Source organism: Emydura macquarii, unplaced genomic scaffold (assembly GCF_026122565.2).
Source record: "Emydura macquarii macquarii isolate MOO-44397 ecotype Brisbane River unplaced genomic scaffold, CSIRO-AGI_Emac_v2 contig_2681, whole genome shotgun sequence".
NCBI lineage: Eukaryota > Metazoa > Chordata > Testudines > Chelidae > Emydura > Emydura macquarii.
Window position 1 is genome coordinate 2,684,510 of NW_027132818.1, and position 12,032 is coordinate 2,696,541.

The 12,032-nt window shown below is 39.0% G+C and overlaps 1 protein-coding gene across 3 annotated transcripts in view; it reads right to left on the reverse strand.

Annotated features, from left to right (window-relative positions):
- Positions 1–12,032, reverse strand: part of EVA1C (eva-1 homolog C) — a 64,002-nt gene that overhangs the window by 26,174 nt on the left and 25,796 nt on the right. For all 3 annotated transcript variants that reach the window (XM_067565651.1, XM_067565650.1, XM_067565649.1), the window contains exons 2-4: positions 10,572–10,768; positions 6,901–7,024; positions 3,741–3,893 (exon numbers count right to left, since the gene is read on the reverse strand). In XM_067565651.1, coding sequence (XP_067421752.1) covers positions 3,741–3,893; positions 6,901–7,024; positions 10,572–10,643 — 349 coding nt within the window. In that variant the 5' untranslated portion in view covers positions 10,644–10,768. The remainder of the gene's footprint in view (positions 1–3,740; positions 3,894–6,900; positions 7,025–10,571; positions 10,769–12,032) is intronic.

Below are 12,032 nucleotides of genomic sequence, written 5' to 3' on the forward strand. Positions count from 1 at the left end.
AGGGAGTACACTTTTTGCATCTGTTTTTAATGTTTAAAGTTGTATGTACTTGATCTGGGCCCCATTTGAATCAACCCTCTAAAAATCAGTCAATTGGCTTTACTAACTGTTCATCGAAAAGGGCGAATGTAGAATAGATGTCTCAGTTCTAAGCTGCTTCTTGTAATGAGTTACTCATCAACTCTATTCCATGGGATGCAAGGTCACCAAAACCTAGAAAAGAATCTAATGAATTCAGTACCCAAAACCACTGGCACTTTGACCCAATACTGAACAACTGAATGGGGGTGAAATTCTGGCTCCATTGGAATCAATTGAAGTTTTGCCATTGACTTCAGTGGGGTCACCTCTGGTAATTTTCTTCCCTGATGTAAAAAGTTCTCACGTCTGCACTATGAGGCAAAGAAAGTAACTATAGGATTCAAGGGTCTTCTTAGGGCTGATCTGCACATAATCTTGCACAGAAATAATAGGTGTGAATTAAAACTGATTTAATTAGTGTGGTGCAAGTCAATGTGCAGGCAATCTTATTTTGGAATATAAATAGCTAAAATTATTTGAGCTAAACATTTTATCATCTTTAGCTAAACTGATTGTAGCCAAGTTTTGTTCTGCCATTAGTGTGCCCACACACAGATGTGCACTGAAACAACAAAATCAGTTTTAGGAAATTGATTTCATTACATTAGTTCAAGTTTGTGTATAGACCAAGAATTTCCAAACTTTTTGCTGGCATGACCCTATTTTAATTAATTAATTTCCTCCCGGGACCCCAGATAGCAAGGAGGGTGCCATTTTGAAGAGCAAAATGGCATCCTTCACACAACGAGACCTCTTATGTACTGTGCATGTGAGGTCATGCTGTGCAGAGCGAAACGTCATCCTCCTCACACTAGGGAACTGTGACCCCACCTACTGATGGCGCAACCCCCTTTGGGTCGCAACCCACAATTTGGGAACGGCTGGTGTAGACCAACTCTTAAGACTTTGGATCACCCCCCACATGAGTTAATTCATGGCTGTGTTGTGATGGTGTCAAATTTTCAAAAGTGCTTGAGGACTTAGTCTTATGCTTATTGATGTCAGTGGCAAAGCTTTCACTGACTTTAATGGTGCAGGATCAGAGCTTAAGTGACTTAGAAGCCTGAGTTTTATTTTGAAAAGTGACTTAGGGTCTTAAGTATCTTTAAAATATGTCCCTACATGCCTATGGATGCAGACAGGTGCTTTGTGGGATTTTAAAAAGCACCTAGGTTGCTCACTGCCACTGATTTCAGTGGGAGATAGGCACTAGGTGCTTTTGAAACTCCCACTATGAACCTATCTGCTTATTTAGATGCTTATATACTTTAAATATCTGGCCCTTAGGGGTCTAAGTCTCACTGAAAGTCAATGGGATTTAGGTTCCCAAGTCAATTTTAGAAATGGGACTGACACTCCTACACCACTCAATTGCTTTTGAAAATTTTACTCATTATCCCTGGCCACCTGCCCAGCATGGTAAGAGTTACAGAAACTACATAAGAACCGATCCATCCTTCTAAGCATTTATACTGCCACCTACCACCACAGTATCTGATCACTTTCCAGATAAACAGAGTGGCAGTAGCAAGGTCCCAAGTAAACTTCCTGGAGCCACTGGCTCTTCTCTGTTGGGATATAGAAAACTGTGCTTGGAAGTTGAGAGGACAGCAGCCAGGGGGAGAGGGGTTGGTTGATGTTGTGATTGTTAATAATGGCAAGGCTTTATCCAGTAGGCAGATGAACCATAAATATGGGCCATTATAGGTGTTAGAATAATGTTTAAAGGTGCACACGCTGTAGGAAATAAACACAGTTTTAAACACACCTTTTTCAGACAGATCTGACTTACTCTCCTTTTTTCTGGTTCTTATACCATGCCATCACCATGGAATCTGAGTGAATCTCTCAGAAATTTTATCTAGATAGCTCCTTCACCAACCAGACAAGCCAAGTCCAGAAGACTTAGTCTGCATGAAAGATTTAGCAAAATCAGGGGACATGGGCAATCAGTTGAACTGATCTGCCAGTGTGCAGAGTACACTGGCAATGCAAATCCTCTGATAGAATAATGCAGCAATTGATATCATTGTGGCTCCACGCTGAGACCTCCTAGACAGTGGGATGATTATCCATGAATCAGATGTATCCTGTATTTGTGACCTTGTGATCTACTGCCTTGGAAGTTACCATATTATAACATAGCAAATTCAGCATTCTGACTTCACTATAGGATGAAGTTAGAGACCCTGGGCTGCAAGAGAAGTCTTTAACACACACAGCGCCAAGAATTCTCAGAAATGGGACAGAGAACTATCTAAGAAAAACAAAAAACCTTTGGATCAGATCCTCTGGTGGTGTAAATCAGTAGAGCTCATGGAGCTATGCTGATTTATACTACTGGAGGATCTAAACCATTTGCATTAAAATAATCATACATCTTTATCTGCTTTATTGGTATTGATCTTTTTAATGAGTTTTTGTATAAGTACTGAATATAGTGCTCAGCTAATATACTTTTTAATATTTTATATAAAGCTAAATAGAAATATTGGCTTGACAACAAACGGTTTTGTAGAATAATTATTGATCCCCTCTTAATGTTATAAGCATCATATTTCTCACTATAGCAGTGGTTCTCAGACCACGGGCCGCATGCAGCCCAATCAGCACACAGCTGCAGGCTGCGGCCCCTGTTACATCCTCAGGATCATGCAGGTAGTATATATACTGTGTGGATGCAGCCCATATAGCATATAGAGAGCTGCATATATAGCCCACAATGGTAAGTAGGTTGAAACTCACCTCTGTGCAGAGGGCCAGCCCAAATTCTATGCATCAGTTAAGTCTTGATGATTCAGATTCAGTGGGACTTGAGTGGTGCATATATCTTGTGCTGGTCCTCTGGAGAGAATTTCATCCAAATATCTTGAATGTCACCCACTGAGTAGCTTTCATTTATTCAGTGCTTTGTACTAGCCTTAAGGACTCCTATAGCCACAGTTTAAGATTATTCTAACTTAAAGGCAGCTGCAGTAATATATTTAAATTGTCTATTTCCTGCCATGCGTCAGCTGAGTTTGTTATTGACAGGATATTATTTGTTGTTTAGAGTAGCACCCACAACATGCTGGATTCTTTCTATACATTTAAAAAAGATATAGTCGCTGCCTGATGGAGTTCGCAGTCTAAGGACAAACAAGTGTTCTTTATTTGTTTTACAGTAACATCTATGGGCTCCAGTTATGGGCCAGGACCCAGTTGTGCTAGGGGCTATATCAACACAGAACAAAGAGATGGACCACGTCCAAAAGACATTACAATTTAAGTATAAGATGAGCCAACAGGTGAATACAGACAGACGTGGAGCCCAGGGTAAGGATGCGACAAGCATGATAAGCTGCTGTCGCAGTACACCGGCTGCCCAACCATTGTCAGAAGTGGACAGAGGAAAGCAAATAGGGATATTTAATACAAATGAATTAGATTCACAACAGACAACAGTAGCAGAACTTTTAAAACTATTGCCGGTACATTTTCTAGACTGCAAGTGTTATATCTCAGCTACACTTCTGATCTAATTTTTGTCCTTCAGCCTGGATGCTGTGTGTTTTAAAAATAATTAGTTCTTATTAACAGCAGAGTCAGATGCTATTACAAAGTACAGTGGCTCTTGCATATTAACTTGCATATTAACATATAAACACACTAAAACTTACCAAACTGAGGGGCTTGGCCCACTTCTGTAGAACAGATGTCCTTCTCATGTGCTGATCTGCCATACGTGGCAGAATAGATGTTAAGGAACTTTGACTCTTTACAGTGGAGTTTCAGTTCTTCATTTTCACATGCTGATTTGGTTTTGTGTTCAGCTAAAATAAAAGCCAATAACAATGTTATATTATGAGGTGGACTGTTGTACTCAGTTGGACTGTTGATGGTTAACTAATTAAATGTGGTATACCTACAAGGAAGAACTCAACCACCAGCAGAGGGGAAAGTTAATTCCTCCTAGATTGTTCCCTCATTTCCATCTAAAACGTCATGTCCCTCTTTTTAATTAATTAAAAAATAACTTTCCCAGTCTCCTCTCCCAACGGATCATCCTCTGTCCATTGCTAATTTTGGCCTGCTTTATAAAAATATGAATTACAATAAATCTAATCTCTCTTTGCTTCTCCAAAGGACACTGCCACATTCTCCATTGGTTTCAAATGCCTGTTTCATTGCTGAGTGGCTCAACCCACATGTTAATAATATAGATGGCCTGCATCACTCAGTCCCACAGCATACACCTGAAGTGAGTGCCAAAGAACGCTAGGCACTGTGGTGTAAGAATGGTTAGATTTCCTGAGCCAAATGTTGGTCTCCACAATAGCCATTTAACTCCAGTGAAGGCAATGGGTTTGCGCAAATGTGATTTGAGAGCAGAGGTTAGCCCGTTTTGTTTAACATCTTTCAAAATGGATCCTGAAAACAGGAAAAGGGGGTTACACAGCTGAGAAGGAGCAAAGGAAAACCTTATTGTTATCAGGGATGTTGTACTAAGATGGGACTGAAGAGAGGAAAAGTTCATATCTATTCATGAAACAAACTTAATTGTTTCATCTGAAATAAGAGAGAGACAAAATGGCTTTTATTTCTTTGGGAATAATCCAGTTCCCTACATAAGAACTTTTCAGCAATTACATCTGCAGACAGAAAATAACACCTTTCAACAATTCTTTGCAGTGGCTCGCTGATTATTATTTGTGAGAATTGCAAATGGTGCTGCACAACAGGAAAGTTGTGTTAAGCAAACAAAAAATGTTCTGACCTGGGGGACGAACAGTCTAAAACTGCGTTCTGTGTTTATAGAGCACCTAGCACAATGGGGTCCTGGTCCATGACTGATGCTCCTAGATGCTACAACAATACAAATAACAAAAAAACCAGAAGCTGGTATACTGTGGGACAAGCCAAGCCAATATAATGAAGACTTTTGTAGCTATACCATATTAACAAAGGAAAAAATAACATTCCTAATGACACTCAAACTACATCATGTTAAAATCTAAGAATTCAGGAAAGTACTTAAGCACATGCTTAAAGACAAGGGTTATATCTACACAGGGACCTGTGGAATGGCTGTAACTGGCCCAGATCAGCTGACGGGGGCTCAAAGGAGTCAAGTTATGAGGCTAAAAATTGCTGTGTAGACATTCAGGCTCAAGCTGGAGTCAGACGCCTTGAACCTTCCACCCTTGTAGTGTCCCAGAGTTTGGGCTCCAGCCTGAGCCTGAACATCTACATAGCAATTTTTCAGCCCTGCTGCCTGAGTCAACTGTCCTGGGCCAGCTGCAGGGTTTTTATCCCTGTATAGACATACCTAAAGGGGCTTAAACATGTGCCTGAAGTTATGCATACACTTAAGTCCTTTCCTGAATATAGGGATGTTTTCCAGAACCAGGCCTAACTAAGAGTGTTAATATACTGAGAAATATAAATCTTCTGTCAAGATAGATTAGATTGGTTGCACTCACTTTGAAGCCTATTACTTAAAGTAATTTTGAAGACAGGATACGCCATTAAATATACTTTTAGGTAGCTTTTGTAAAAATCCAATCACAAAGTTAATCTTACACATGAAATATCTGTGCTTCAGTAGATGGAAAAATATCATGTGACTTTAAAAAACTGAAGAGAATCCCAGTCCACTGACATCCATAAAATGAAACAGCTTTTTAATGACATAGACTTAACTATAATATCCAGAATACATACAAATAATGCAGGATCAAAACCAAATAGGAATTCTAAGAAGTAAATAAGCAAGCATATATTTATTTTTCTGAAGAGAGGCTCATCTATTAATATTGGTGATGGGGGAGGGGGTCAATGTGTCGGTGCTCTTTCAAAGTGAGTGATTCCTTATTGAGAGTTTCTTGTCCTTGACTTTGAGGTCCTACACAGTTCAGTCTCTTTTCACCTATTTGTAGCTTGTTGTGTCACCCCCTCTGCCTATTCCTTCTTGCTCTGGTTGCTTGCTCCTTCCACAATCCCCCTGGTGCTTCCATGATGCTCCTATATGCAAGGAATATCTTCTCTGAGCAGCAAGGTCATTCCCCTCTTAAAATGCAAATGCCTTCTTGAAGACCCATTTCTGCTATACAAAAAATTATCCAGCAAATAATGCCTGGGTACAGGGGAGTTGGAACTCACTCTTATATTTAATAAGACAAAACTTAAAAAAAAAACAAAAAAACCCAACCCAAAATAACACCTTGATTGTCTGTTGTTTCCCCATTCTCCACCCTTCTTATTTTTCTCTCGAGTTTGTAGAGTGCATGCCTTTGCAGCAGCGACTGGCTTTACATTTGTTGTCAGAACCTACCCACGTTTGGGGTTCTAGTGAAATATAAATAGTTTATCATGCATATTTATTTTCAGATGTCCACTGACAACAAATCACTATGTTATGCACAAAGACTAGTGATGGCTGAACTTCAAAAGGCTCTGAGGTTTTGTTCTAGTTACCTTGGCATTTTTTTCACCACACTCATCACCATGGTATCTTCTGACACTTTGACATTTGTATGTTTAATCCAAATCATCCATCTATCTGCCATCTTTCTGTGAAAATGTCGTAATTTTCCTCTCTAAAGTATTAGCTTTTCCATCTTTTATTTAATTTTATGTCTTAGCTTCTGACTAACTGCATTAGCAGTTATGTTGGTAGCAAGCATGCGCATATTGCAAACAAGTAGAAATACAATTTGCTATTCATCTTAAAATGTGAAAATTTCATGTGGATTTATGCAAAGCGTTCTGCACTGGCATTATAACCAAAGTAAATGAAACATACAAAAAATGAACTCGCCTGTTGTTGAAATTACTTACTAGGTTTGCATTTAAAGGAGACAAGGAGGTATTTAGTGGTTCCTGGACATAGATCAGGTCCAAAAACCCGACTATTGACAAGGAGTTGGCAGGCTCTCTGGTTCTGGCATTCATCCAATACTTTCTAGAACAAAGGGCAAAAAGGATAGTCTTGAAAACAAGATATGAAGCTATACAACAACCAAAATTCTTAGCTGCATTTTGCTCTATACATGAGAGAAGTCATCCACTGGCATTGGGCTTTTGTCCTAGATGCATTAAAAAAGATATGACAAGAATAAAGCAATGTCTATGCTGGGCTTTGATTGGTGGCTGAAATTCCTAGGTGAGTTCATTTTAAACCCAGTTCAAACTAAGGACCTGCAGCAAGGTACTTAAGCACAAAATGAACTTTAAGCACATGAGTAGACTACTTGTGTCCTTAGAGTTAGGCACATACTTGAATACCTTCCTCAATCAGGACCTAAATCCATTTCACACATGACTTGGTTAGACATAGATGTGACCAAACTACTTTAAATCTATTTTTAAAAAACTCAGACATTTACCTACACCCATTTTTTTTACTAATAATATCCCGCTATTGTTCCTATTATGCAGCTCCATCAGTAATTGCAAGAGTGAGAGGAGTACAGTAGAAAGGCTTATAATGTTATAACCATGTTATCAACTAGACCTGCTCAGAGCAGGGCAAGAGAACATGGTGGTTGGCATAGCAGAAGCCTGTTTACACTAGTACTCCCACTTTGCTACTACTGCTGGAGCTGCACCAGTAATAGCAATGGCAGGAAATTTTAAGTAAAAAAAAATATAGTGTAAATACTGCCAAAGATGGTTTTGAGTAATTTTAATACAATTATAGAATCATAGGGCTAGAAGGGACCACAAGGGTCAACTAGTCCAGGGGTGTGCACAAAGGAGGGCAACAGAGGCATGGCTCCACCAGTAATTGTCAGGGGGTACAGAACTCCTCCACCCTTGGAGCTTCAGGGGTGGAGAGAAGAGCAAGTTCCCGTTGGGGCATGGCGAAGAGTGAGCTCCTGCCAGGGTGGGAGGGGTCACATTTAAATTCCTGCACATGTCCCTGATCTAGTCTAACCCCGTGCCAAGATGCAGGATGTGTTATGTTTAAACCATCCAGCCATTCTGCCAAGCCAAATCATGTCTGAAAACAGTTTTAAGTGTAAATGGATTTAAACCAAGTTAAAATTCAATTTTCAAACATGGAAAAAAAACAAGTGTAGACATGGATTTTTCCATGTGATTTCTGAGTCATCTGTGTTATCTCTATGCTTCCTTATGTTTAAAAACATAGCAAGTTGTTATTTGGGGGATATTCTCTTTAGATCAGGAGTCTTAATCCAATCCAAGACAGTAGCGGCTGAAAAGCATTACTGTCTGATAGCTATAGGTGCCAATGTAAAATGTTTTGGCAACTTCTGTCTAGTTTCTAGTCAGAAGGGGCTAAATTCATCCCTGTCAAAGCTCTACTAACTTCAATGGAGTTACAACAGGGATGAATTTAAATCCACATGTTCAAATCACAACAATCACACTACTAATTGACACTCATTTCCAGTTTCAGAAGAGATTCCAGCAGCTCAATTATCCTCATTCTTGGACTCAGTCCTTCCAGAACAGAAATGATGCACATTGGCAGCGCATCACAATGATCCTATAAAGTTCTAGCCCTTTTTGTTCCTCTTTTGGTGGAGAAAAAGGACTTAAATCCAACCCTTTTTGTGATCATTAAATTGTTTAAAAAGGGAAGAAAAAGGACTGAGAACTTAGTTTGATCACTCAATTCTTCTTTTAAAATGTTTCAAGTCAAATACATAATCAATATCATCCTGGCACATCTTAATTGGAATTTTTCAGGAAAAAGTCACTTAAACAAATCAGGAGAAATTTAGCTCTTGAACAAGTGAGCATAACTGATTCCTATTGAGTTCAGTGAGTTCATCTGTTTACACTTGAACTGAACCATGGTCTGTAAATCTCTTAGTAGTGGTATCTTTTATACAAAGAGTGCTCACATTTTGCACCAACTCAGCTGTGCAAAAACATCCAGTTACTTATATTATCATAATTAGATAGCATTATTAGTCAGGTTATTAACATATTGGGCACAGATCTAACTTTGCCTTTATCCTTTCACTAGGCCAGCTATTCTTTCTCCTCTCTGTAATATAAAGAGAGGGATAGAATGAGATCATCAGGCTTCTTTTCCAAGAATTCAGTTTATAGCATGGGTCTTTTCTATCTGACAATCAAAGCTTTTTGGGATGCAAAGCCAGACACTTATCTTCCATATCTGTAGTTTTGAACAGTGAAAAAGAAAATATCTGTAAAAGTTTATATTTTTTTACAATCCAGTTGTCAGCTGAGATGCATAGTGCACTCAAGAAAAATTGTCCATGGAAACCTCACAGAGACCCTTAGGAAACAAGGACCCAAATTAATCATGGGTGTCATTCCACTGAAGTCAATGAAATGACACCAAGGATGCATTTGGCCCCACTTTTTTTTTTTAGTGGATAGATGTACTTTCACATGGCCCAAAGGTCATTCATGGAATAACTTTAGATGTTAGCTGCAGTACGACATGTACAAGCCATGCTTTTAAAACTCTCCATCACAACACTGTTTCTGATAAAAGTATGTTAAACTAAATCACCTTTAATACTGTTTATGAATACTGTTATTAATGGTTGGAATGAAGATTCCCAAAAACTTGAAACAATGTAATAGCTATAAGCACTAAGGCCCTGATTCATCAAAGCACCCCTGTTTGGTACAGCACTTAAACACGTCTTTAATTTTAAGCATATGTTTAAATCCCACTGACTTCCCATTGACAATGCTTTGCTGAAGCAGAGCCTAACAGAGACACTCTATATCTAATTACTGTGCTGAAACAAGCTCTTGATTGCACTCTAAGAGTGGACTTCCATGACTTATTTAAAGAAATTCCTATGACAGCAAGTAATTTATGAACTACAGTGTAGCCAGACTTACTATATATGTGAAGCACCCTTTAGGATATTACTGGTAAATCTCAAGATTCCTGTCAAATTTATGGTAAGTGTAGGTTGTTGTGGCCGGATGGTTTTGCTCAGCATTGCCATGCTGGTGATCCAGGTTCAAGTCCTGTTATCTGACATTCAGGGTGAGCAGTGTTACACAAGCAATGGACCAAATTCATTCATAGTGTAGTGCCATCTAAGGTCATGGACTTTACACCGAATATTAATTTGGCTTAGTATGTTCAGCTGCTGGGGTAAGGACTGTGCCTCATGTCAGGGGTCTTGTGACTGATTAAGATTGTTTTGACCAGATCTCCTTGGCTAGGATGGGGTTTGGCTAAAAGGATGGGTGTTGAAGTGCCTTGAGAACAGGGGGTTAACTGTGGAAAAATGGGGGGTTAGGGTAGAAGGAACCCTGAAAATGTTTTACGAGCCTATGGGAATACTACAACCCATTCCCCTGATATCTCTGCTGGTCTAATAAGTGCTTCCAAGTGTAGCATTTTGTGTTATATACCAGTTGAAACATTGTGGAATTTACTTAACATTGTGAATACTTGGCATTTTCACAGAAAATGGGTCACAAAACTGAAATCTTATCTAAAAACATTCTGCATTTTAAAAACCATCTACAATATGTGATACCTGCAAAGTGGTAGATGTCACACAGTTTAAGGGGTCTTTCATCGCGGTTTCAGGCTGCTGTGTACTACACATTTGGTAATCTTGTCCGTAAAATGCTGATTGGACACTTATTGTTGAATGTCGAGGACACTGCAGACTCAAATGATCACCATCGCAGGCATACACAGTGTGATTTTGCAGAAGTTTGGTTAAGTAACCTAGAAAATATTTAGCTACGTTACAATTAGTACAGGCAATGACAAACTCTTTAGATAATATGAAAACCATGATCATCCTCTGGAAAGGGCATAAAATTGGTATTGTAAGAATGGCCATTTCACATGACACTGTGAGCTTAGCCTTACAACCTAGTCGGGGGATATCTGGATGCTGCAGGCAATCTTGTCGGTGATCCAGCAGGTGGCACCCTTCCCACTGAATCAGTACTAAACCAATGCTCCAGTAGGGGGCACTGTGCAGCCGGAGATGTCATTTTTCAGATGAGGCCTGAACTAGGTCATGGCAAATTGTGGTTATTAAAGATCCCAAGGCACTTTCTTAAAAGTCCAGTGTTATTCCTCAGTTTTTTGGCCTATTTCCCCATGCAGTCTCAATTGGATAAGGTATTCTTTATTTCCTGTCCTAAACTGAGGTGTCTTCTTACTGTGCTAATAATGGTTGCTGTGTTTCATCCAAGTGATGGATAAAGTGATTCTCTCTGTATAATTTGTATATCAGAGTCTAAAGTAGTTTGGGATCCTTCCTTATGAGAGAGATTCTGGAACTGTTAAACATTATTAATTGTTTGCAATGTTGTAGTAGTGTTGGTCCCAAGATATGAGAGAGACAAGGTGGATGAGGTAATATATTCTGTTAGTGGAAGGTACAAGCTTTGGAGCTACACAGAGCTCTTCTTCAGGTCCTTCCACCAACAGAAATTGGTCCAATAAAAGATATTACCTCACCTACCTTCTCTCACACATTATTAATAAAAGTCGGATATACTAGTCTGAAGTGCATGTAGTTTTGAGTTTGCTAGCATGTAACTACCACGGGGAAAAGTGGAAATTCATATGTTGCTGTCAAACAGCTGCATTTACCAGGTGATTGCAGGTAATATGCATGACCATGTTTCCTACTGTCTTAAAATGCAGCAAACTCCTGTATTTTTACACCTTCCACATCGTATTTTTGAAAGTTAATGCATGTTCATCACTCAGCACTGCTGAGTATTTTTCTTCTCACAATTAAATTTAAAAAAAATGTTATAAAAGAACATTAGGGAAATAATTCAATGAAATGCCCAATAAATCAGAACCACAGTTGCTCTTGTTTGTTTGTTTTGAAGAGTTGTATGACTAATACCACATAGATTTTAGATTCTTTCCACATTTAGATTTTTTTGTTGTTAAAAATTAAGGTTGATTGTCCATAGCGGATGTACAGATTTGGTGAGTTTAGGACACATCTAGCCGCTAATCC